Source organism: Pongo abelii, chromosome 8 (genome assembly GCF_028885655.2).
Source record: "Pongo abelii isolate AG06213 chromosome 8, NHGRI_mPonAbe1-v2.0_pri, whole genome shotgun sequence".
In the NCBI taxonomy this organism is placed as follows: Eukaryota; Metazoa; Chordata; class Mammalia; order Primates; family Hominidae; genus Pongo; species Pongo abelii.
Genome location: NC_071993.2, coordinates 102,556,467 through 102,583,710, shown reverse-complemented (window position 1 = coordinate 102,583,710; position 27,244 = coordinate 102,556,467). Strand labels below are relative to the sequence as shown.

The following is a 27,244-nucleotide window of genomic DNA, read 5'->3' as shown; positions in this document are numbered from 1 at the left end:
TACTGGGTGTAAACTCCATACAATACTAAAACAAGAATATGCTAGATAGAGCTTTTGATATACTGTGCTAGTTTTACACAGTTAATAATGATAATGCTATTTTTTGGTATCTAAACTGGTTAATACTGAGCATGTATGTTTTTATTGAAAAACTATATTGAGTATTTCTTTTTTTCTTGCATTTGACTTTGATGGCTACAGATTGTATCCAGCCTTCAGTCATCAGACATGTTCGTTCTTGGAGCAACATCCCCTTTATCACTGTACCCCTCAGTCGTACACATGGCAAGTCCTTTGCCCACCGCAGTGAGCTGAAGCATGCCAAGAGAATCGTGGTGAAGCTCGGCAGTGCCGTGGTGACCCGAGGGGATGAATGTGGCCTGGCCCTGGGGCGCTTGGCATCTATTGTTGAGCAGGTGATTGCCAAGATAGAAATTATGCTGTACTAAAATTGGGTTTTTAAGTTGCTAGTTCAAATTGGGTTTAAGTTGCTTATCAACTTATAAAAATAATTGTGATTTCAGTGCAGTAGATTTAACCCAATGTGAAAACTGTTTCCCAACGTAGATGCCAGTGAGAGACGGCATCTTAGGGCAAGAAAAGGGGGTGTTAAGGAGTAGGGGTGATTTCATGCAGTTCATGCCTGAGACTTCTTACTGATAAAGAGCTGTTTCTGTCAGAGATTCTTAGTTCTGACTATGCAGTAGAATCATCTCAGGCCTGGAGATGCCTGGGCTTCACACCTAGCCATTTAATAAGTATCTCTGGGATGGAGCAGCTGTGTTTGTTTCGAGAGGATCTCACTGTGTCACCCAGGGTGGACTGTTGTGGCATGATCATGGCTCACTGCAGCCTCGACCTGTCGAGCTCAAGGGTACTCCCACCTCAGCCTCCCGAGTAGCTGCAGCTACAGGCACAAAATTTATGCCCAGCTAATTTTTGTATTTTTTGTAGAGATGGGGGTCTTGCTATGTTGCTCAGGCTGGTTTCCAACTGCTGGGCTCAAGTGATCCTCCCGCCTTGGCCTCCCAAAGTGCTGGGCCTGCAGACTTTTTCTGCAAGAGGCCAGATAGTAAATATTTTAGTTTTGTAGGTTATAAGGTCTGTGTCTCAACTACACAGCTCTGCAGAAGCAACCATAGATAATACATAAATGAATGAGCATGGCTGTGAGCTGATAAAATTTCATTTACAAAAACCAGCAGCATGCCAGATTTGGCCAAAAGTAAAAATTCAGACATCCAGGCATCTCACAGATAAAGCAAGAGCTCTTCCATGGCAGCTGAAATTTTACACTACCCTCATAATTAAATTTTCAGTTTTTAAAAAACTATTTCCTGAGGCGTTAATATTGGGAAATTGCTAACCTGAAACTTGATACAATTTTTTCTTACATTTTCTATCCTAAACAATTATCAAGCCTGAGCAACAAAGTGAGACCCTGTCTCTACAAAAATAAAATCAGCTGGGCGTGGTGACTTGCGCCTGTAATCCCAGCACTTTGGAAGGCTGAGGCGGGAGGATTGCTTGAACCCAGGAGTTCGAGACCAGCCTAAGCCACATAGTGAAACCCCATCTCTACAAAAATTTTTAAAAAATTAGCCAGGCATGGTGGCACGTTTGTGTGGCCCCGGCTATTTGGGAGGCTGAGGTAGGAGGATTGCTTGAGCCTGGGAGATTGAGGCTGCAATGAGCTATGATCATGCGCCTGCACTCCAGCCTTGGTGACAGAGCAAGACCCTGTCTCAAAAAGTTCTAACTTCTTGGTAGGCTGAGAAAAGGATTGCTTGAGCCCAGGAGCTCAAGGTTGCAGTGAACTATGATAAAGTCACTGCACTACAGCCTGGGCAACAGAGCGAAACCCTGACCCCACCCCCGCAGCAGAAAAAAAAAAAAACACCCAAAACAACAGCAGTGATCAAACCCACCTCCCAGATTGAGTTCGTCAGATAAATTTTAAAAATATTTATCAAGAGACTACACTGTGAGGGGCACTAGCCTCTCTACCTTAGAGACATAACAGTCTCTACCCTTTGGGAGCCAGAACTGGGACTCCCCAGACATTAAGGTGACTGTTCAGGGCAGTAAATATCCGAATAAGTGGGCCCAAATAATGGTGAGCAATGGGTCCAGAGATGGGAAACTCAGATGAGAGTATGGTTGTTCCTGGGGCTTCCTGGGAGAGCTGGAACTCAGCCTGGGCCTTTACAACTGATGGGATTTGCACAAACAGGGGAAAAGTTTCATGCTACTAAGTACACAGTGTGACTGGTGCCCCTGCAGTTGTGCAATCCAGTGGTTCTGGGGAAGGGACAGGCACTAGGAGTGTATTCCAGATAGAGGACAGACAGGAATGAGTATGGCATGCTGTGGGCCAGGGAGGAGACAAGCTGGAAAGCAGAGGTGGTGGTCTCATTAGGAAGAATGAAAAATAAAGTGGATCATTCCATTAGGCAGAGCTCTGAAGCCAACTAGGTGAGTTGGAGTTCAGTCTCAAAAGCCAACTGAAGATTTTGAACGGAGGAGAAACTTGATGAAAACGGTAGGAAAAACCTGGTAAAGGTTTGCGTAGGTTACCAGCTTTCTTTCTAGGGCTGCGTGTGGACCTAATGGAAGAGCTGTCTCCATCAGGGCCTGCCTAATAGACATCTTATCATGTCAGATGGACTCAGGAGCTAACTTAAAGTGGCTTCCACTGGCCATAAATGGGATGATTTAAACATCAAGAAAAGGAATCACAGCTGGGCGCAGTGGCTCACACCTGTAATCCCAACACTTTGGGAGGCCGAGGCGGGCGGATCACCTGAGGTCAGGAGTTCAAGACTAGCCTGGCCAACATGGTGAAACCTCATCTCTACTAAAAATACAAAAATTAGCCAGGCATGGTGGCACCTGCCTGTAATCCTAGCTACTTGAGAAGCGGAGGCAGTAGAATCGCTTGAACCTGGGAGGCGGAGGTTGCAGTGAGATGAGATCATGCCACTGCACTGCAGCCTGGGCGAGAGTGAGACTCAGTCTCAAAAGAAAAAAGGGGGGGGATCACTGCACAATGCAACAAAATATGTTTAAATCCATGAGTTCATAATTACACTTAAAAAAAACTCATTGGCCATTTTTGGAGGGCACTAGAGAAGCTACTCATATCGAAAATGGATGAGTAAAGGGGAAGAGACACACATTTGTCCTGTTTTTCATAGACAAACTGTATCTCAGGGTAACCAAATAGTTGGTAAAGGAGAGTTTCCCTTTTAGAATTATTCCAGATTATAAATGAAGGAGTCATTGAGTTAGAGTATCAGCATTTTGCAGTTCCTGATGGAATAATGGATCTTGGCAATGATCATCAACAGATGCTAACATCACAAAAAGAAAAATAACCAGGCATTATGTATCCCCTTCATGGACATATACACCACAACTTATAAAGACTTGTTGGGGGAAAAAAGAAAAGCCTTCATACCAAACAGCAGTTTATAGGGTATAAAAAGCTCAGTATTAATACCATAAGGACACAGTTGGGAAAATGTAGGCTGGGAAATCCTAAAGAATAAACAACTCAGTTTAACAAAAAATTACAAGGGGGAAAACTGATGGAGAGGGGAACCCATGAATTAAAGAGACTTGAGAGACACTTCAATTAATTTGTAATGCAGGGTTTAATTTGCATCTCAATTTGAGCAAGCTAAAAAAATTGGGAAAATATGAACTGGCTATTTGATATGAAGGAAATCATTGAAATATTTCAGATAATGGATTTGTGGAGAAATATATATAATTATATATTATATATAATATATATGTGATTATCTTTTAGCAGTTATTACTGAGCTATTTACAGATGAAATAACATGTCTGTTGCCTGGAATTTGTATTAAAACAATGGTGAGGGTATAGAGGGGTTATTGGAGAGTGGGAAATTGGCCATGAGAGACAGTTGGTGAAACTGGGTGGTATGTACATGGGGATTTATAATACTATTCTCAGCACTTTGGTTAAGTATGAAATTGTCTTTTTTTTTTTAATTTTTATTTATTTGTTTTAGAGAGAGGGTCTTGCTCTGTCGTCTAGACTGGAATGCAGTGGTGTAATCATAGTTCACTGCAGTCCTGTACTCCAGGGCTCAGTTGGCATCCTTCTTCAGCCTCCTGAGTAGCTGGGACTACAGGCACATGCTACTTGGCTATTATTTTTTTTTTTTAATTTTTCATAGATATGGGGTCTTGCTATTTTGCCCAGGCTGGTTTCAAATTCCTGGCCTCAAGCAATCGTCCCACCTCAGCCAGCTGAAACCTTCTGTGATAAAATAATATTGTCGGGGCCAGGCACAGTGGCTCACACCTGTAATCCCAGCACTTTGGGAAGCCAAGGTGGCTACTCAGGGGGCTGAGGTAGGGGGATTGCTTGAGTCCTGGAGGTCAGGGCTGCAGTGAACCATGAGTGTGCCACTGTCCTCCAGCGTGGGTGACAAAGCAAGACCCTGTTTCAAAAAAAAAAAGTTATTATTGTTTTAAATCATGGTTTATCATAGCTGTTTGTGAGTTCCTGGACCAGTTAAAAGGGTTCAGACATCAGAAGGAAAGGACAGTTTAGGAATATTGACTTTATTGCATCTTGAGTCTTTAATTTTTTCATGTAGGTCTGCATAAGGTAGGAAACAAAGTGACCACATTTGGTTCTGGGCAGACAGAGCAGAACAAGGTCAGCATCTGCCCCTGGTGTAGGCAGAGGCAACCCATAGGATTAGACATGCCACCAGAACAGCCTCCTTTTCCCAGGTTAAGCCTTAGAACCTGAGACGCCATCTGCTGAGTCTGCATTGCATTTCCTACCTGCGGACTTTTATTCTGGGCTTCATTTCTTGGAGCAACTAGGCCTTCTGCATTACACACTCCCTGCAAATATTAGGTTGGCACAAAAGTAATTGTGGTTTTCGCCGTTACTGTCAATGGTAAAACTGCAATTACTTTTGCACCAACCTAATACAATCAAGTCCTATAGATGTCAAACTTGGCTACACACCAGAATTTCCTTATTAAAAATGTCTTACTTAGGCCAGGCATGGTGGCTCATGTCTGTAATCCCAATGCTTTGGGAGGCCGTGGCAGGAGGATGGATTAAGACCAGAAGTTTGAGGCCAGCCTGGGCAACTTAGTGAGACTCCATTTCTACAAAAATGTGTTAAAAAAGAAAAATTAGCTGGGCATGGTGGCATGAGCCTGTAGTTCCAGCTACTTGTGAGGCTGAGGCAGGAGGATCACTTGAGCCTGGGCAGCCAAGGCTGCAGTGAGCCACATTCATGCCACTGCACTCCAGCCTGGGCGACAGAGCAAGACTCTGTCTTAAAAAAATTTTTTTTCATAGGGTTTTTTGTTGTTGTTGTTGTTGTTGTTTTTGAGACGGCATCTCTCTCATTCTATTGCCCAGGTTGGAGTGTGGTGGTGCAATCATGGGTTACTGCAGCCTTAACCTCCCTGAGCTCAGGTGATCCTCCTACCTCAGCCTCCCAAGTAGCTGGCGTGCACCACCATGCCTGGCTAAATTTTGTATTTTTTGTAGAGATTGGGTCTTGCCATGTTGCCTGGGTGGTCTTGAACCTCCTGGGCTCAGGCATTCTGCCTGCCTTGGCCTCCCAAAGTGCTGGAATTACAGGCATGAGCCACCATGCCCAGCCAATTGTTTTAATTAAAAAATAAATTAAAATGTCTGATTTTTATCTGCCACCTGCCAAATAGAAATTTGAGACAGGATGTAGGAATCTGTGTTTTTACCAATCTGGTTGATTCTTCCAGAGCCAGCCACACGCTGGTTCATAAACCAGTATTTGGAATCTACTCAATAGTCCACCCTACCTCCATCCCTTGTGAAGAGATGAAAGAGACAGTACAGTGGCTTATGGTCCCCTTTCCTTTCTCATTGCCAGGTATCAGTGCTGCAGAATCAGGGCAGAGAGATGATGCTGGTGACCAGTGGAGCCGTAGCCTTTGGCAAACAACGCTTGCGCCATGAGATCCTTCTGTCTCAGAGCGTGCGGCAGGCCCTCCACTCAGGGCAGAACCAGCTGAAAGAAATGGTGAGTGCTGCTTCCCCACACGTTGAAATGGATCTTCAGGTCTTCTTCCCTCATTCCCTACCACACCTTGTCTCATTGGTATGTTACAGGCAATTCCAGTCTTAGAGGCACGAGCCTGTGCAGCTGCCGGACAGAGTGGGCTGATGGCCTTGTATGAGGCTATGTTTACCCAGTACAGCATCTGTGCTGCCCAGGTGAGAGGCTGGGCTTTGAAATGGGTGTGGGACCTGTGAGGGTGGTTCTTGTGGAACAAAGGGGTCTGGAGCCAGACTACTGGAATATGGTGTCAGCTTCATCACTTGCTACTTGAGAGATCTGAAGAAAGTTTCTTATCTAACCTTTTTGTGCCTCAGTTTCCTCATCTGAAAATGGGGATAATATCAGTGCCTATTTCAGATAATTTTTGGAAGGGTTCAGTGAGAAAATATATGAAAAGCATTTAGTACAGTGTTTGGTACATAATACATTGTCAGTAAATATCAGCTCTTGTTACACTAATAACTTAGGATTACAACTGCTAACACTTTTGAAGATATAGAAGTTAAATGTCTTTATTTCACTGGCTTCTTTGATTTCAGGTGGCTTGCTTCTCTTTGCACCTGGTTGGTTGCCTTTTATAGCAGATATTTATTAAGCTTTGAAGGGAAAGAGGAATGCTGGTGATTGGTTGGTTTTTCACTCATTCAGCAAATATTTATTGAGCACCTGTGGTGTACCTAGCAGTCTTGGGCATTGGGGATACTGTGGTGAACAAATCAGACATGATTCCAGTCCTCATGGGACTTATGAATTTTTGGTGGCTACCCCTAAATGTTCTAGACCCTTCTTTCTACATTGTTTCATTTTTACCTAAATCTCCTGAATTTTTTTGAATTATATTAACTGTACAACTACACACTAGAGACATCTCAATAACAAAGTCACTTCAAGAAACAACTGAAAAAAAAATCTAACTCCCAAATTATTTTATTTTGAAACTCCTTTACCTGTAAAGATGTAAAATAGCTGTTATTTTATATTATGGATATTATTTTACATGTACACTACATGCACAGATATTATTTTACACAGGTGATATTGTTATATATACATATATTGTTTCAGGTTTTGCTTCTTCATTTCCTGTTAATTTTTTGTTTTTCCATCGTTTGCCTGTTTGTACCCAGAGTGATGTTCTGGTATTACACCAGAGTATCCTCAAGTCAGTGAGGTAAAACAGAAAGGCATGGACTTGTCCCATTGCCTATGGCTGGGACCCCACTTTCTGTAGTCTTAGCTTTTTTTCTCTTAGTATAAATACAATATAAATCTCTATTTCTATCACTCTTCTTTATTATTTGCTTTCTCTTCACAGTCCAATGACAATTTTGGTCTTTAATTTTTTTAAAGTGCCTGGAGCCAGGTGAGGAAGCTCAAGTCAGGGAGCTATGATTTTGCTTTGGTTTGGTTTTTCCCAGGGATGAAACTTTTTGAGAGTTTGTTTTTGTTTTGTTTTGTTTTGAATGACAGTAGCATTAAGAGTCCACGCAGCATCAGCCATTGTTTCCATTTACATTGAGTGAAAGAAGAGCCCTGCCCCCTCCGGTTCCCAACAAGCTTCAATCCCTGGGCTCTTTTCCTCTCACACCTGTGTCTTCCCACAAGGCCATCATATCTACAGAAAATATTTGCCCTTTGTACTTTGTCCTGTGGTTCCTTATTTTCTTCAGTAATCCTACACAGAAGACCATTATCAGTGGCTTTTGAAAATTTCCAGTAGCCAGGTTAAAGACTTAAACACTTAAAACAGCTTGTTTTTTCTTCATAGAAGGGAAACTGATTTTCCCTCAACAGATTGTGCTTGTCTAAACACATACTTTTCCCTCTTGGGACTCTTTATCTCCTACCTTCATGCTGAGATCCTCAGGCCATGTTTGTGAAGCTATTTTGGTGACAGGTATTTTTCCTGGACCTTTAAACCTCCTGCTTGTCTCTCCTACACACGGGTTTATATTAATTGTTTGATCTTTCACCATCGTGACTAGAATCTATGTGTTCAGCTTTGACCTAGTCCTGTGTCCAACAGCACTAAGCTTTTCTGAAAAGGAGTTCATGATCTTCCCTTTCAAAAATATGCTCCATTTTATTTTTCCCCAAGACATCAACATTCTTATTCTCCATTCCAGCAGCCAGACCCTGGCATTTCAGAGGTACTCAGCAAATTTTTTATCGAGTGAGTGAATTATTTTTCTATATATATGTTTCCTGTGTTTTATATACCATTAAGGCTACTGTTTTATTGCTATATTCTTCTCAGTTACCATAGCCAGACCCTTAACCATCCTCACTTTGACTGTTTCAGTGCCTGCTTTCTTTACTATTTGCTTCCAACTTTCCCTACCTCATCCTGCCCCACACAGCAAGAACCCTCTTCCGTAAACATTAGAGAGATTACATTATTTATTGTTGAGCCTCAAGGTTTGTTGCCATTTAGTTTCTTGCTATCTCCATTTACCCATTTATCTTTTTCTCCTAAACATTGCATAAAATTCTGATTCAAGCTAGAAAGCAGAGCTGTTTACTAGCCCACACACCCAGCTCTCCATTCTACCTTTGAGCACCTTATGCTCATCTCCTCCCTTGAACCAATTTGTGTTCTACCCCTCTTTCAGCTTGTGACTAAAGACTAACTTCCATAAATTTCTCAGACTAACCCCACATGCTCACACAGTCTTAGTTAACTCCAGTAATAGTCTGCTTCAGAGCAAGAGCAGTGACAACACAGCCCTATTCCATTTTGTCTAACACACTTTTCTAAGCAGGGTAAATAATTTATTCACTCACTCGCCAAATATTTAAGGGCCTACTATGACCAAGCCCTAAATCAGATCCTAGGATACAGAGATATTTTAGAAATTGCTGGGGCACAGCAGTATGCATCTTTAGTCCCAGTTACTCAGGAGGCTGAGGTGGGAGGATCACTTGAGACTAGGAATTCAAGTCCAGCCTGGACAACAGAGCAAGACCCTCTCTATAAAAAAAGAAAAGAAAGAAAAGAAATTAATGGATAATCACTGATTCCCCCAGTATCCCTCTAAAATAGATACATTAATTTTCTTAATTTTGTAAATGGATGAGATTTTGGGATTTGGTAGCTTTCTGAGGATTAAAGTACTTTTGCAAGAAGTCTTGAACATTCTTAAATAAATCTTTCAGATTATTGTAATTTTTTTTTTATCTCTACAAGAATTGGGGCCAGGTGCAGTGGATCACACCTGTAATCCCATCACTTGAGGCCAGGAGTTCAAGACCAGCCTGGCCAATATGGCAAAATACCATCTCTACTAAAAATACAAAAATTAGCTGTGTGTGCCTGTAATCCTAGCTACTTGGAAAGCTGAGGCATGAGAATTGCTTGAACCCAGGAGGTGGAGGTTGCAGTGAGCAGAGATTATGCCACTGCACTACAGCCTGAGCGACAGAGTAAGACCCTATCTCAGAAAAAAAAAAGAATTGGATAGCACCCAGTTATGTGTATTTCATTCTAATCTTCTAATCTGTATGGGGCCCCAGAAACCTAAAGTTTAACTCCCCTACTCTTAGCGTCTTTTGTATACTGGGAAGTTTAGCATTTTTTTCCCTCATGCATTTTCCATCTGTTTAATCCTTTTAGATTTTGGTGACCAATTTGGATTTCCATGATGAGCAGAAGCGCCGGAACCTCAATGGAACACTTCATGAACTCCTTAGAATGAATATTGTCCCCATTGTCAACACAAATGATGCTGTTGTACCCCCAGCTGAGCCCAACAGTGACCTGCAGGGGGTAAATGTGGGTAAAGTATTTCCAAGGGTTTAGCATGCTGGAGACACTAACACCATGCTATGCTGCATGCACTAACACCGGAAGTTTGGCGTAAACAAGATGGAAAAGTTGTGAGAGAAACTTGTCATGGAGCAGTGACTGCATAAGCTCTTCTGAACTCGGGGTTGCATTCAACAGGGTGAGGTGTTATAGTCACTTTAGATGGTGCGATGAGCATGGCTTGTATATTTCAGTGGCTAGAAGACTGCATGTTTAGAAAAGGGATTGCCAGTAGACTGTGTGTTTTGCAGATAGAAGGGGCCTGCAGGAGCTGTCATCTGCATATTTGGGTTCATTGGTTTTGCGTGATCCTAGCTTGGTTTTGCCTGAGCTTGGCTGGGTGCTTCCATGAATTTCTTTTTAGACTGCTTAGCTCACTCACTTACGACTTTTTGATCTGCATTCTAGGTTATTAGTGTTAAAGATAATGATAGCCTGGCTGCCCGACTGGCTGTGGAAATGAAAACTGATCTCTTGATTGTTCTTTCAGATGTAGAAGGTACAAAGTAATGCTTTTTTCTTTTATCTGCCCTTTGTTTTAAATGCTACATATGTGAGCACGTGAGTTTCCCTCTTTCCTTGAGTCCCTCTGATGTTTTTTTGCTATAGATCATTAGCCATATGTTCTGACAAAGGACTTTTATAACTCAAAACAGGGTGGGTGAGTCTAAGAGATGTCGTTTGAATCCTGAAATGTTACTTCCAGGTGCTTTCAGTTGTTTTTCTTAAATAACAGCTTTATGGAGATGTAATTCACACACCGTACAGTTCACTTATTTGAAGTTGACAATTCTGTCCTGGCGTGGTGGCTCACACCTATAATCCCAACACTTCGGGAGGCCAAAGCAGGAGGATCACTTGAGCCCAGGAGTTCGAGATCAACCCTGTTTCTACAAAAAATAGAAAAGTCAGCTGGACATGGTGGTGTGTGCCCGCGGTTCTAGCTACTCGGGGCTGAAGCAGAAGGATCTCTTGGACCTGGGAGTTCCAGGCTGCAGTGAGCTGTTACCGCGCCACTGCACTCCAGCCTGGGTGACAGAGCGAGACCCTATCTCAAAAATAAATAAATAAATAAAAGTTTACAATTCAGTGATTTTTAGTATATTCACATAATTGTGCAACCAAAACCACAGTCATGTGTAGAACACTTTCCCTTTCATCACCCAAATAAGAAACTCCATAACCATTAGCAGTCACTCCCCACTTCTACCCAAACTCCCCATCCCTAGGCAGTCTCCAGTATACTTTCTGTTTCTATGGATTAACCTGTTCTGGACATTTTATTTTAATGGCATCATATACTATGGTGGTCCTTTGTGACTGGCTTTTTTCACTTAGCATGTTTTCAAGGTTCATCCATTTTACAGCATGTATCAATACTTCATTTGTTTTTATTGCTGAATAATATTCCACTCTGTGGATATACCATGTTTTATTTATCAGTTCATCAGTTGATGGACATTAGCTATGAACATTCATGACACGTTTTTGTGTGAACATGTTTTTATTTCACCTAAGAGTAGAATTGCAGGGTCATATGGTAACTCTGTTTAAAAGACTTTTGAGGAACTACTAGACTGTTTTCCAAAGTAGCTGTATACCATTTCACATTCTCACCAGCATTGTATGAAGGTTCTAATGTGTTTACATCATTGCTGTTATTCAGTTGTTGTTGTTGTTTTTTTTGAGGCAGAGTCTTATCCTGTCACCCAGGCAGGTGTGTAGTGGCACGATATCGGCTCACCGCAACCTCCACCTCCCGGGTTCAAGCAATTCTCCTGCCTCAGCCTCCCAAGTAGCTGGGATTACAGGCGCCTGCCACCACACCTGGCTAATTTTTGTATATTTAGTAGAGATGGGGTTTCACCATTTGGGCCAGGCTGGTCTTGAACTCCTGACCTTGTGATCCACCCGCCTCAGCCTCCCAAAGTGCTGGGATTACAGTTGTGAGCCACCGGGCCCGGCCTATTCAGTTGTTTTTATCTGCCTTTTTTATTATAGCCATCCTAATGGGTGTGAAGTAATATCTTATCGTACTTTTGATTACTTTCAGTTTTTAATGTAAACCATAGGACAGATTGTGGATTTTTTTTTTTTTTCTTTGTTGGTTCAGATTGTTTTAAGTTGGAGCCACTGTAGAAGTCTAGGCTATCTGGGTACCATAATCTTATATGTTACTCTTTTCTTCTCTGCTGTTCCCTTCTTCCTGGAGGGGCCACTTTTGGCTCTAATATGTCTTTCCATTCACTCTTCTCAAGCTTTCTTAAGCTATTTCCATTTCACATTCTGACCCATAAGAAATATAGTAGCTGTGTCCAAAATCTAGGATTCCGAAAGTCCCCTGTTAACATTCCCAGAAGGTTAGAAAACCTCTACTTAATTCCCAGCCCACACCAGGGCAGGTTAACATGGCAGGACCTGTGCTCTGTTTTATGCTCAAGCAGTTGTGAGGTAAGAGCAGGGACTACCTAGTGGAGGCAGGGGCAGACATAGATGAATTGATCTGTCTCTGCCCATGTGGTAAGTCAGAGATACGACACCTACATGTCAATATCTTTACCTGTAAGAAGTCTAGTCCTGTGTTATCCACTGTAATTTGAAGTCCCAGGATAGGAACAGCTAAGTTGGGGTAGGTGTGAGCCACCCTAGAGAAAAAAGGCATTTTGGTTAATCAACAGGTTTTCTATGTATTCATTCCCCCCACCCCCCCCCCCAGATGGAGTCTTGCTCTGTCACCCAGGCTGGAGTGCAGTGGCACGATCTCGGCTCACTGCAACCTCCGCCTCCTGGGTTCAAGTGATTCTCTTGTCTCAGCCTCCCTAGTAGCTGGGATTACAAGTGCGTGCTATCACGCCTGGCTAATTTTTGTAGTTTTAATAGAGAAGGGGTTTCACCATGTTGGCCAGGCTGGTCTTGAACTCCTCACCTCCTGATCCTCCTGCCTTGGCCTCCCAAAGCACTGGGATTACAGGCGTGAGCCACGGCGCCTGGCCAATCAGCAAGTTTTTATTGAATTTCTAGTATGAGCACATAGTGTGCTAGGTGCTTGATAAATGTAATTTATTCAATCTTTGTAGCAACCCTACGAAGTAGGTAGTAGGTAGGCTAACCCAGTTTTACAGATGAAGAAATTAAAAATTAGGTTCAAGCTGGGCACGGTGGCACATGCCTGTAATCCCAGCTACTTGGGAGGGCTGAGGCAGTAAGATCACTTGAGCCCAGGAAGTTGAGGCTGCAGTCAACTGTGATCATGCCACTGCACTGCAGCCTGAGTGACAGAAACAGAGACCCTGTCAGGAGAGGAGGGAGGAAAGAAGAAGAAATAATTTTTTTAATTTAATTTAAAATTAAATTCAGATCTATTAAATGGTATATCTAAAGTCACATAGCAAGTGCTTGACAGAGGCCAGTTTCAAATGTGAGTCTGTTCAATTAAAAAAGCTACACTCTTCCTTATCTCTTATACTGCTTGACAAGGTAAAAAAAAAAAATGTAAGGTTTCGAGATTAATTTATAAAACCCAGTTTGAACAAGACTCTAGCAAATCGTTTTGATGCAGCTTCAAGCACCAAAATCAGGTCATTGGTAGACTGGCATTCTTATTGTGATTATCCTAATTTGTTTTCTACGGAGTGTGGATTTTTTAGAACAGTATCTGAATTTTAACTATGCTCTTGGTGGGGTAAGGGGAAAAGAGGAGTAGGCACATTATCAGAATGTTAGGAACCCCTCACTGTCTTTGGAGAAGGTTTGGCTAGAATTGTCCAATCTTTCCTATACTAATATATGAAACTGAAACAGCTTCCAAATCTAAATCTGTGATCTCATAGCACTGTATCTTCTGGGAAGATCCTAACCCTAAATCCTGGAGAGTTGTGGAGTAGTGGGTTGAGACTGACAGATTGTGAAAGGTTATTTTTTCTTTTCCTGTAATAATTTGCACTGTTTATGGTTGCCACTGCTTTGCTCTACAATAGGCATTGATTTCCTCACTTCCCTGATTCAGTTACTCCTGCAGAGAGGTAGTATGTAGCAAGATTGTCTTAAAGGTTTGGAATAATAGAGGGGAGAGGTGTATTATAGCACAGGAAAAGCAGTAACTTGAAACCAGAAAAATCACCGCCCAAAATGTCCTTCAGCCAGTCCCCAGCCTCCCCATCTGTGTCCACTTTAGGTCTTGATTTAACTCCAGTTTCTCAGCCCTTTCTTACCCCCACTTTTTCTTGCCCAAGCTCCTACTTACTCTTTTTCAAAGTGAAATTCTGAGGATTTTTTCATCTTGGATTGTATGCATGTAACGTTTCAGGTAACTATTTTATGTCACTCCACTTAGTTACAAAAGGGACATACACTTAATGGTAATAAATCCAGACTGAATGCCAAGAGTCACGCACTCTCCTGCTGACTCAGCCTAACCTCTACAGTGACTCACTCATAAACCTGGGAGTGTAAATTTGTGACTGTTTCAAAGGGTATTGTGAGAGTTAATGAGTACCTCTGTTGCATTTCATCCTGCTTGGAAACAGTCACATTAAACAGTATATGGCTGCTATGCTGTTTCTGCAATAGCCACCCTTCTTTTTCAGTTCTGTCCTTAAAGCACAGCATCATAAGTAGCAATGGCAGAATTAAGGACACCTTGCCAGGAATATGGGCAGGGCTAATAAATGTTGTGCCGAGGATATGGCCATGGTCTGATGTTGGGAAACATTTATTTATTAAGCCAGGTTATAGAAATATGTAAGATGAGTCTTCCTGGAGCTGTTTGTCAGTGTCGAATCCTTTGTTCTCTTTTTCTGGTTAAAGCAGGCGGTAGTGCAGTGGAATTCATTTGGATGAGTAAAGTACTGAGTGATTGGCAGGTGCCCTGGGGAGGCCTGTCTTGGAGACACTTCCATCAAAGCAGTATTACTGACTCTTGTCTATTTTTTAGGCCTTTTTGACAGCCCCCCAGGGTCAGATGATGCAAAGCTTATTGATATATTTTATCCCGGAGATCAGCAGTCTGTGACATTTGGAACCAAGTCTAGAGTGGGAATGGGTGGCATGGAAGCCAAGGTAAGAATCTGGTGCCTTAACTGCCTATAACAATTTTAAAGCCCAAACTATATTGTATCCTTTTTACTTTTGTAATTATTTGGGGGTTAATGGTTCAGATAGGAGGCACATACACAATTAAATATGTACATACCTAAATACAGATTTAATGAGTGTTGCATTCCAACATTTAGTTATGTAGTTATGTCTGTGTGTGTGGGTTTTCTCGTTAATATTATATGAACAGTGTGTTCATGTTGTAAACTCTGCAAGGGCAGGGCCTATATATTTTTCATAATTCATAAATCTCTCATCAGTTCAAATATTTCTTGATGAAATCTTTCAAAAATTGTGTCCCATTAATTGTTCTTAGAAGTTATACCCGTAAGGTACAGCATCACATGTATCAACAGCACAGATGAGGACAAGACCCCCACTTAGAAAAGCCAAAAGTACTCAAGATAAGACTCTGGTCAAACTCCAGCCTGTTGGTGTACTTAGTTGTTTCTAAGTTGAGGCACAGTAAATCAAATGTAGAAGTTATGAGTCCCATACTAGAGAGACTGAAGAGAGAACAGACTGGAAACAAAGGATAGGTTGGTTTACCTTTAAGTAACACATGCCAAGGTTAAGCTGGAAAGTGTGTGAGCTGTTATATGTTTTCAGAGCTTCTAAGCTTTTAAAAACATTCTCTCATATACTTAAGTTGTTCAATATCAACTTGTATTTTATATCTTTTTGCAAGTTTAAAATGTGGGTGAATAGGTCTGAATCTCATCTTTACTGGATCTAACCTGTCTCATTAGGTGAAAGCAGCCCTCTGGGCTTTGCAAGGTGGCACTTCTGTTGTTATTGCCAATGGAACCCACCCAAAGGTGTCTGGGCACGTCATCACAGACATCGTGGAGGGGAAAAAAGTTGGTACCTTCTTTTCAGAAGTAAAGCCTGCAGGTAAATAGTTCTTCATGAGGTCCCAAGGCCTGTGATGGAAACTAGTGACACCTGGCTTAGTTAGACATCACAAAATTGATATGCTAATATTATGAAATATGGCATTGTTTTGAACGCTGTTTGCAAAATCGGATTTTGCTTTGCTTTTGTGAAATTCTATCTAACCTGCCTATCTAGACCTATTCTCTGCAAAATCACTTGGTTAAAATATATAAGCATTGATTTTCTCAAGAAACATTTGCTAGGCCTATGTTAGATGCCAGGTGCTAGTAAGCACTAGAGATGCAAAGATGCATATGATACAGTATGTGCTCTCGAGTGTTCACAAAGGACAGAATTGCCTCATAATCTGCATTCAGAAGTGTAAACACATTTAAAAATATCGCCGAAGTGGAATTCAGAAGAATTCTAGAAAACAAAGTATATTGTCTGCCCCAGAAATACAGGCAAGTTCTTGTGTTTATACCTGAGTGAATCTGGCACATTCTTTTGCTATTTTATTGGTCATGGTGATCCCCTGTGTGAAACAAGCATACCAGGACATCATGTATTCCTTCTGTGGGTGTCACGAGCTTGTGCATGTGCTGGTAGTTCTCTCTGTAGTAGTAGTAGAACTAGAGACAGAACTAAAGTGACCATGACCTGATATTTGCATATATTCTTGCAGGCCCTACTGTTGAGCAGCAGGGAGAAATGGCTCGATCTGGAGGAAGGATGTTGGCCACCTTGGAACCTGAGCAGGTAATAACCTTAGGTGATAATATTGTTATAGTTTTCAGAGTGAGTCATGCTGTATGGTTACAGGAGTCAAACCTGCTGACTCCATCTTTATTCCTAGTGAGCCACAGAGTTATCTGAGTTACAAGTCTGATTCAAATTTGCTCTGCCTTTTTTCTTTTTCTTAATTTTATTTTCCATTTTATCGTTTATAGACAGAGGCCCAAGATAACTTTTCATCGCTATGATGTTTTGATCAAAAGCATCATAAAAATGATGAGATTAGGAAGGTTACCTAATTCTGCCACATACTGGGCATGGAAATGTGGGAAAATTACTTATCCCAACCCATTCCAAATCCCCTGACTTGCCTAGAAGATGGGAAGCTCGAGAGCCTGCTCCATAGTTGGTAGCCCTGACCTGTCTGGCTTGAATTAGTCTAAGTAGCAAACATGATGAGGCTGGAAGTGGTGAGGAGGTCAGGTAGAAGCTGGGAGCTAGTCCCCCAGGGGTTATGTTGTCAAGGACAGATTTGAGAGTGAAGATGTATGGGGGTTTATACTAGTGAATCCTTTGGCCTGAGAAAAGAGAAAGTAACTCCAACGGCAGAGAAAGGAAAGCCAAGGAGGAGCCTGGCTTCCGTTTCAAACCACTTCCCTCTGCTCCTCCAATAATCAGCATACTGATTTGCCACATTTCCTAATCTAGCAGGGTCAGGTTTGGGGTGTCTTCAAGTACCTAGGACTGAATTTTTTCACTTTGATTAAATGCATTAAATAAATAATTTACAAGGAAGAACCAGATGTAAAAACTTACCTGGAAATAAACTAACTAATGTAATAAACTTACATTAAATATGTAAGACTCTATGTAACATGTTAATTCAAAGTACTGGCCCCTGTACGTTACGTAATCTACAGATTATACAGTCTCCTACAGATTGTATCCATCATGCCCCTTCCCCCCTTTTTTTTTTCTTATGACTCCTGATTATTATAATTAGCCATGGTTTGCTAATTATAATAATCAGGAGTCATAAGAAAAAAAAAGGAGGAAAAGTAAGATGTGACCTAGAGGTTGGCAGTGAGAGAGGAAGGAAGAAATAAGGGGAGCAGTGGTGGAAAGTGATGGGAATTCAGGAGATTTCAACTGGTGATGATCGTGGATGTGGGAGCAAGGCCTGGCACTCTCAGAAGAGTAGGTTTAAAAACTGCGGTGTGCATTCTTCTTGGATTAACATCTCTGTTTTTTTAATGGTGTACCTTTCTTCTAGAGAGCAGAAATTATCCATCATCTGGCTGATCTGTTGACGGACCAGCGTGATGAGATCCTGTTAGCCAACAAAAAAGACTTGGAGGAAGCAGAGGGTAAAGACCAGGCAATTTAGAGTCAATGTTGTGGACGGGTGTGCGTTATTTTGGTTTTTAGTTTTACTAATAATTCTTATGTCTGCCTAAAGATAAGGATTGTTATAAAAGAAATTGTACATTATGTATCATTTCTATTGAGGGTAGATGGGTGGCTGGTATTCTCCTTCCCCAGATACTTTAGTACAACCCCCAGAGGAGCCTTTTTCATTCCCCACAGGTCACAAGCTGTGGCTACTATGGCTGTCAGGACAAAAAAGAACAAGATTGAAAACCCCACCGCTTAAGACATTCAGCTAATAGCTAACATTCATTGAAGCCTTTCTGTATTGACAGGCACTGTGCTAAGGGCTATGCAGTCAGTATGTCATTTAATCTTCATAACATAGTGCCTCTGAGATAGCTACTACTTATTATCCCCATTTGACAGAGAAGGAAACTGAAGCTCAGAGAAGTTGTCACTTGCCCAAAGCCATATGGTCAGTGATGGACCAGGATTTAAACACAGATGGACTGTACATGTGAAAGAGTTGTAGAAATAGTTTGTGCAGCCTGTGAAGAAAGATAGCTTGTTTCTTAGTTAATTAACCAGTCTTTTGTCTTCCCTGAGTTAGCACCAGGTGCCATCCAGAAATACCCTTGAGGTGCTAATGGTAAAGTAAGATGTTGAATTCACATTGCAAACACTTAGACATGTAGAGAGTCAGGGCCCTGACTCTTTCTCTTCTTTTTCTTAATCCTGTCTTTTCCCCCTTAAAAATAATAGGGATTGATTTTATGGGGTTTTAAATTTCCTTTGCATTATCTTGAACATCCATATTAATGGTGTTTCTTTCAAAGAAGTTTTGCAAGGTTCAACAATGTTACTTTCATTCCTTAAAACAGTTTTGAACCATTGTTTTAGAACTTCCTCTAGAATTTATATCTCATTTTTATAGTATTACAAAAGGTAAAATAGATTTTCAGAACTGGAAGAAATCTTTGATACTATCCACTCATTAATTTAAAGTAAAAGAATTAAGACCCACAGAGGGTAAACCTGTTGTTGCCCAAGGTTCCACAGCTTGTTGTTGGCAGAACTTTGACTCCTGATCCCAGCTATACCTCTCTGAACATGCATAAGGACACACAGTGGGTTAAGAACAAAGCCCTGGGTATACATGAGCGTGGCTTAGCAATCCCAGTTCGGGGAGTTTATCCTCAAAAACTATTTCTAAAGAAAATAGGTGTTTAGGCCAGGTGCGGTGGCTCACGCCTGTAATCCCAGCACTTTGAGAGGCCAAGGTGGGCGGATCACCTGAGGTCTGAGTTCAAGACCAGCCTGGCCAACATGGTGAAACCTTGTCTCTATAAAAATACAAAAATTACAGCTGGGCGCAGTGGCTCATGACTGTAATCGCAGCACTTTGAGAGGCCAAGGTGGGCGGATCACCTGAGGTCATGAGTTCGAGACTAGCCTGGCCAACATGGTGAAACCTCGTCTCTATAAAAATACAAAAATTACAGCTGGCTGCAGTGGCTCACGCCTGTAATCCCAGCACTTTCAGAGGCCGAGGTGGGCGGATCACCTGAGGTTGGGAGCTCAAGACCAGCCTGACCAACATGGAGAAACCTCATCTCTACTAAAAATACAAAATTAGCCGGGCTTGGTGGCGCATGCCTGTAATCCTAGCTACTCAGGAGGCTGAGGCAGGAGAATCGCTTGAACTCGGGAGGCAGAGGTTGCCGTGAGCCGAGGTGGCGCCACTGCACTCCAGTCTGGGCAACAAGAGCAAAACTCCATCTCAAAAAAAAAAAAAAAAAGCTGGCCGTGGTAGCTCACATTTGTAATCCCAGCTACTCAGGTGGCTGAGGCAGGAGAATCGCTTGAACCTAGGAGGCAGAGGTTGCAGTGAGCCGAGATTGCGCTACTGCACTCCAGCCTGAGCGGCAGAGCAAGACTCCATCTCAAAAAAAAAAGAAAGAAAGAAAAGAAAATAGCTCTTTATCTAAAGATACTTAGAGCAAGATTTATCACACTGAAAAACTGGAAACAAGCTGAGCATTTAATAATGTAGGTGTAGTTAAGTGCGTTCAGCTGTATCAAATTAATGGAATATTTAGTAGTAATTAAGATAATTTTTTGCAACATGGAAAATATACTTGCATTGTGAGGTGAAAAGCCAGGATGTAACATTTAACATACACTATAATTAAAACTTGTTTTTTTAGCATATGGGGAAAAGTAAAGAACATTAATTAATTTGTATAATTGGTTGGTAGAAAGATGGTTTAATTTTTTTTCTTAATATAAGGTCAGTTGCTTCCCCCCAAGGCGGAAATCTTTTTATTATTTTATCTTGGTGGCTGTGACTGTAAAAAAAGGAAAGGGAAAATTTTTGTAATCTCAACATTGACCACAGTAATGATTTGTGATATATGATTTCAAATGGTCTTCCTGAGTATATACATGTATATATATGAATATGTACGTACATGTTTGTGTGTGGAGAGAGAGAATCACACCATGCATACTACTGTTTTTAAAGAAAATTCTGGGCCGGGTGCGGTGGCTCACGCCTGTAATCCCAGCACTTTGGGAGGCCAAGGTGGGCAGATCACAAGGTCAGGAGATGGAGACCATCCTGGCTAACACAGTGAAACCCCGTCTCTACTAAAAATACAAAAAATTAGCCGGGCGTGGTGGCGGGCGCCTGTAGTCCCAGCTACTCGGAAGGCTGAGGCAGGAGAATGGCTTGAACCCAGGAGGCGGAGCTTGCAGTGAGCCGAGATTGCGCCACTGCACTCCAGCCTGGGCGACAGAGCGAGACTCCATCTCAAAAAAATAGAAAATTCTGCATATGAGCTTGCCATAATTCTATTTTTTTTTGGCCAAGCATTGTTGCTCATACCCATAATCCCAGCACTTTGGGAAGTGGAGACAGAAGGATCACTTTAGCCCAGGAGTTCGAGACCAGCCTGGGCAACATAGTGAGACCCCTATCTCTACAAAATATGTTTTTAAATTAGCCAGCCATGGTGATACATGCCTGTAGTCCTAGCTACTCTGGAGACTGAAGCAGGAGGATCACTTGAGCCCCGGAGTTCAAGGCTTCAATGAGCTATGATTGCACCACTGCACTCTAGCCTGGGTGACACACTGAGACCCTGTCTCTAAAAGAAAAAAAGCAAAAAAGTCTTCTTTTTTAAAATTCTGTTCTCCTTCCCAAAATATTTAACATTTGATTTTAGAAGAAAACATCTTTGTTGGTTCTGATTATAAAAATAATTCACTCATTATAAAAAAAAAATATAGAAAGATAGATTATTACTATTCTGGATGTGTTCCAGATTTCTTCTCTTGCACACATATATGTGCAGTGTTTGATAAATAGGATCATATCATACATGCTGTTTTATAGTTTGCCTTTTTCGTAGACTATATCCTAGACAGCTCTCCATGTCAGTGAACCTAGATATATTATTTATAATAACAATTATAAACCATTGTCTGAATATTTAGGTAGAATTCAGTTTCTCAGCATTACAAAAATGCCATGGTAAGTATCCTTATTACATGCCTGCCTGTTCATACAAATGATAAATTTCTGGAACTGAAATTGCTGGGACAAAGGGTATCAGGGTACACAGCTTTACATGATGCTGTGTACTACCAAATGAACCCCCAAGAAAGACCGTTTAAGTGGCATGTCATTGTCTTCCCAAGTCTGTTCCTAATGCAGTCCCACATGTTCAGTAAAACATCAAGACACATCAGTTGGGCCAGGCACGGTGGCTCGCACTTCTAATCCCAGCACTTTGGGAGGTTGAGGCAGGTGGATCACTTGAGTTGAGGAGTTCAAGATCAACCTGGCCAACCTGGTGAAACCCCATCTCTACAAAAATAAGCCAGGCCTGGTGGTGCATGCCTGTAGTCCCAGCTACTAAGGAGGCTGAGGTGGGAGAATCGCTTGAACCCAGGAGGCAGAGGTTGCATTGGGCCTAGATCATACCACTGCACTCCAACCTGGGCGTCGGAGTGAGACCCTGTCTCGGGAAAAAAAAAAAAAAAAAAAAGGCCCCTTGGTTGGTAGCTGTAGCCTGCCAGGTCTGCTACTTCATCATGTCCTCTTAATGGCTTTTCAGGGAGACTTGCACCTCCTCTGCTGAAACGTTTAAGCCTCTCTACATCCAAATTGAACAGCCTGGCCATCGGTCTGCGACAGATCGCAGCCTCCTCCCAGGACAGCGTGGGACGTGTTTTGCGCCGCACCCGAATCGCCAAAAACCTGGAACTGGAACAAGTGACTGTCCCAATTGGAGTTCTGCTGGTGATCTTTGAATCTCGTCCTGACTGTCTACCCCAGGTGTGTATATACCCCGGGTGAATAAATACCCTGCCATTGGAGGCTGGTGTGGATATTGGAGGAAGAATATATTTTCTTTTTTTTTTTTTTTAATTATACTTTAAGTTCTAGGGTACATGTGTACAACGTGCAGGTTTGTTACATGGGTATACATGTGCCATATTGGTTTGCTGCACCCATCAACTCGTCATTTACATTAGTTATTTCTCCTAATGCTATCCCGCCCCCAGTCCCCCACCCCCACCCCCCGACAGGCCCCAGTGTGTGATGTTCCCCGCCCTGTGTCCAAGTGTTCTCATTGTTCAGTTCCCACCTATGAGTGAGAACATGCGTTGTTTGGTTTTCTGTGCTTGTGAGAGTTTGCTGAGAATGATGGTTTCCAGCTTCATCCATGTCCCTGCAAAGGACATGAACTTATCCTTTTTTATGGCTGCATAGTATTCCGTGGTGTATATGTGCCACATTTTCTTAATCCAGTCTATCATTGATGGATGTTTGGGTTGGTTCCAAGTCTTTGCTATTGTGAATAGTGCTGCAATAAACATACGTGTGCATGTGTCTTTACAGTAGCATGATTTATAATCCTTTGGGTATATACCCAGTAATGGGATGGCTGGGTCAAATGGTGTTTCTAGTTCTAGATCCTTGAGGAATGCCCACACTGACTTCCACAATGGTTTAACTAGTTTACACCCCCACCAACAGTGTAAAAGCGTTCCTATTTCTCCACATCCTCTCCAGCATCTTGTTTCCTGACTTTTTAATGAATGCCATTCTAACAGGCATGAGATGGTATCTCATTGTGGTTTTGATTTGCATTTCTCTGATGACCAGTGACAATGAGCATTTTTTCATGTGTCTGTTGGCCACATAAATGTCTTCTTTTGAGAAGTGTCTGTTCATGTCCTTTGCCCACTTTTTGATGGGGTTGTTTTTTTCTTGTAAATTTGTTTGAGTTCTTTGTAGATTCTGGATATTAGCCCTTTGTCAAATAGGTAGATTGCAAAAGTTTTCTCCCATTTTGTAGGTTGCCTGTTCACTCTCATGGTAGTTTCTTTTGCCGTGCAGAAGCTCTTCAGTTTAATTAGATCCCATTTGTCTATTTTGGCTTTTGTTGTCATTGCTTTTGGTGCTTTAGTCATGAAGTCCTTGCCCATGCCTATGTTCTGAATGGTATTGCCTAGGTTTTCTTCTAGGGTTTTTATGGTTTTAGGTCTAACATTTAAGTCTTTAATCCATCTTGAATTAATTTTTGTATAAGGTGTAAGGAAGGGATCCAATTTCAGCTTTCTACATATGCCTAGCCAGTTTTCCCAGCACCGCTTATTAAATAGGGAATCCTCTCCCCATTTCTTGTTTTTGTCAGGTTTGTCAAAAATCAGATGGTTGTAGATATGTGGTGTTATTTCTGAGGCCTCTGTTCTGTTCCATTGGTCTATCTCTCTGTTTTGGTACCAGTACCATGCTGTTTTGGTTACTGTAGCCTTGTAGTGTAGTTTGAAGTCAGGTAGCATGATGCCTCCAGCTTTATTCTTTTGAATTAGGATTGTCTTGGCAATGCTCTTTTTTGGTTCTATATGAACTTTAAAGTAGTTTTTTCCAATTCTGTGAAGAAAGTTATTGGTAGCTTGATGGGGATGGCATTGAATCTATAAACTACCTTGGGCAGTATGGCTATTTTCACGATATTGATTCTTCTATCCATGAGCATGGAATGTTCTTTCATTTGTTTGTGTCCTCTTTTATTTCATGGAGCAGTGGTTTGTAGTTCTCCTTGAAGAGGTCCTTCACATTCCTTGTAAGTTGGATTCCTAGGTATTTTATTCTCTTTGTAGCAATTGTGAATGGGAGTTCACTCATGATTTGGCTGTTTGTCTGTTATTGATGTATAGGAATGCTTGTGATTTTTGCACATTGATTTTGTATCCTGAAGAATATATTTTCAATACTGGAGATAGGTTTCCCAAAGACAGTTGTGTGTGTGTGAAGGTCTTTTAACCAAAAAAAAGATAATTTTTGAGACTTTATTCTCAGGTTGTTCTTGAGGTAATATACGTTCTTGATTCCTCCAGTATCCTAAAGTCGTTGTTCAGATGTCCATTTTAGAGCTAGAGAAACTGAACCTCATAGAAGGTAATATTCCTGTCACACTTGTAAGGTGCAACTGGGACTGGAGCCCAAATCAACCTACCATACCACAGTGCAGGAGCAAATTTCCAAATATCTTAGCCTGTGGTTCACTTTGCTCTCTGACCACAAGTCTCTGTTAGCCTGCTGCTCTCATTCATGAGTAACTGGCTTGGCCCATGTGAAACGGACCCCTTTATTGTCAGCGTCACTGATGGCTTCCTATAAGTACATCTGTTAGGAAAAAGAACTTTCAGTAGTTAATGGAAATTAGAATGCAACTCTCGGCTGGGCACGGTGGCTCACACCTGTAATCCCAGCACTTTGGGAGGCCCAGGCAGGTGGATCACGAGGTCAAGAGATTGAGACCATCCTGGCCGACATGGTGAAACGTTGTCTCTACTAAAAAATACAAAATTAGCTGGGCATGGTGGGACCTGTAGTCCCAGCTACTCAGGAGGCTGAGACAGGAGAATCGCTTGAACCCAGGAGGCAGAGGTTGCAGTGAGTCGAGATCGTGCCACTGCATTCCAGCCTGGCAACAGGGCGAGATTCCATCTCAAAAAAGAGAAAAGAATGCAATCCTGTTTAAGCAAGTTGACATATCACAGCCTCCGGTTGAGAAAGCATGCGTTAAAGTTCTTGCCAAGCAGCCATGCTGGGAAATACAAGGTGTCATTAGAGAGTGGCCCCACTTTATTACCCTAAACTGCCTCCCAGAATTCTGGGAGCATTTCCCCCACTGGACTGTCCTATAGGATACCAGCTCTTCTTTTGCACTAGCCCCAAAGTCTCAAAGGGAAATTCTATTTTAAAAACAAAAAACTAGCACCTCTTTACTATAAGACATAGGTGACTGTGGAATCTGGAATGCTCTGTGAAGGGTACTCTGACATCTCCTAAAACCAGTGTGTTCACCAAGGGACTCCCATACCACTGAGGCCTATCCTCAGTCCCTGGCCGATGCTGGCACACTGCCTCTCTGGCCACATACCTGTCTTGCAGAAATGCCACAGTGATGACTGCCAAACTCACCTCTGCTAATAGAAATGGGCCTAAGTCTCTGTGTGGACTATATCCATGAACTTTCTTTGCTACCACTCATCCATACCAGCTGATACCTCACAAGGAGCTGATACCTCATTGGCTAACTACAGCTAAGGCTCCTCATCTGAACTCAGCCCTGGATGGTTTCACAGAATCCATGAATCCTAAAAATTGTATGCAGTATTCTGTGTGTTTATGTCTGGAGAAAATTTACTTAACTTTTATAAGAGGTAGGATGATCAGGTCAGTGTCACTCACTCTTTGCTCTAACAAGGCAACTAGCCCTCCTCCTGGATAGTTTACGTTTTCCTCCCCAGACAGGCATTTTCCTCCCCAGACAGGCATGTGGGAAAAAGACTCTGTTCTCAGCAGTCTCTACCACAGCTGCCCAGGGGCTGGCAGGAGCTCTGGTCTTCTCTAGGTTCTTAGCACCAAGCACTTAGAGCTCTCAGAACAGTTCCAAGGCCAGAGTAGGATGTGGCCAGAGGAGCTGCCCAGCCTCAGCCTGATCAGATGAAGCAAGTGCTTCCTTACAGAGGTGGCTGAAGACCCTGTTCTCCACGGTGGGAGGTGCCATGTGGCCCTGGTCACTTAACTCAGTTCTCTTTGCTTTATTTGTTTGTTTGTTTGTTTGTTTGTTTGAGACGGAGTCTCACTCTGTTGCCCAGGCTGGAGTGAATGGGTACAATCTCAGCTCACTGCAGCCTCCGCCTCCCAGGCTCAGGAAAGTCTCCTGCCTCAGCCTCCTGAGTAGCTGGGACTACAGGCACCTGCCACTATGCCCGGCTAATTTTTGTATTTATAGTAGAGATGGGGTTTCACCATGTTGGTCAGGCTGGTATCAAACTCCTGACCTCAGGTGATCCACCCACCTCGGCCTCCCAAATTGCTGAGATTACAGGCGTGAGCCACCGCACCTGGCCAACTCAGTTCTCTTTGCTAATGGTGCTAAGGAAGCCATATAGTTTAGTTGCTAAAATCCAGTGGTTTGTTCTGGAGTCAAACCACCTCAGTCTGGCTCCCAGCCCTGTTATTTGTAAGCTGTGTGACTGTGGGGAGTCATCAACCTCTCTGGGCTTCAGTGCCCTTATCTGTAAAGTAGGGGATAAAACAGGCACTTAATTCACTGCAGTGTTGTGAAGATGAAACAGCATAGGGCTTATAAAATGATGAACACAGTGCTTAGCACAGAAGGAGTGCTTGTCAATGCTAACATCACTGTTGCTATTACTGTTTGTCTCCTTTGATCCACTGCTCTCACTTTGATCTGCAGGTGGCAGCTTTGGCTATCGCAAGTGGTAACGGCTTGTTACTCAAAGGAGGGAAGGAGGCTGCACACAGCAACCGGATTCTCCACCTCCTGACCCAGGAGGCTCTCTCAATCCATGGAGTCAAGGAGGCTGTGCAGCTGGTATGTTCCTGGGAATGCACCAAGTCGGGCCCAGAGGGGCCAGATCAGGTGTTTGGGAATTTAAAGCAAAACTTAGGCCTCATAGAGCCAAGACACTACTACAAGCAGACTTGACACTCCAGCAGGCCTGTGAGCCTACAGACTTTAGGCCATTCTGCAGAGCCAGATGGGTCCTCAGTGGCTTAGGAAGGCCCCTCCCTTATAGCTGCGTCTTGGCACTATTTATTTACAAGAATGTCAATTAGACCTTCATTCTTTGGGTCACAAGGCAGCAGGAGTACCAGACCTAGAGTGTGAGGCCTAGGTTCCTGTCATTGGCAGAGTGAT

At 42.4% G+C, this 27,244-nt stretch overlaps 1 protein-coding gene across 11 annotated transcripts in view; it reads left to right on the top strand.

Moving 5' to 3' along the window:
- ALDH18A1 (aldehyde dehydrogenase 18 family member A1) overlaps positions 1–27,244 on the top strand; it is a 50,818-nt gene that overhangs the window by 13,340 nt on the left and 10,234 nt on the right. For 3 of the 11 annotated variants that reach the window (XM_054521657.2, XM_063727134.1, XM_054521658.2), the window contains exons 3-13: positions 202–416; positions 5,921–6,070; positions 6,160–6,264; positions 9,723–9,875; positions 10,323–10,413; positions 14,848–14,972; positions 15,758–15,902; positions 16,570–16,643; positions 17,893–17,986; positions 22,112–22,332; positions 26,780–26,917. In XM_054521657.2, coding sequence (XP_054377632.1) covers positions 202–416; positions 5,921–6,070; positions 6,160–6,264; positions 9,723–9,875; positions 10,323–10,413; positions 14,848–14,972; positions 15,758–15,902; positions 16,570–16,643; positions 17,893–17,986; positions 22,112–22,332; positions 26,780–26,917 — 1,511 coding nt within the window. 11 annotated transcript variants of the gene reach the window in all.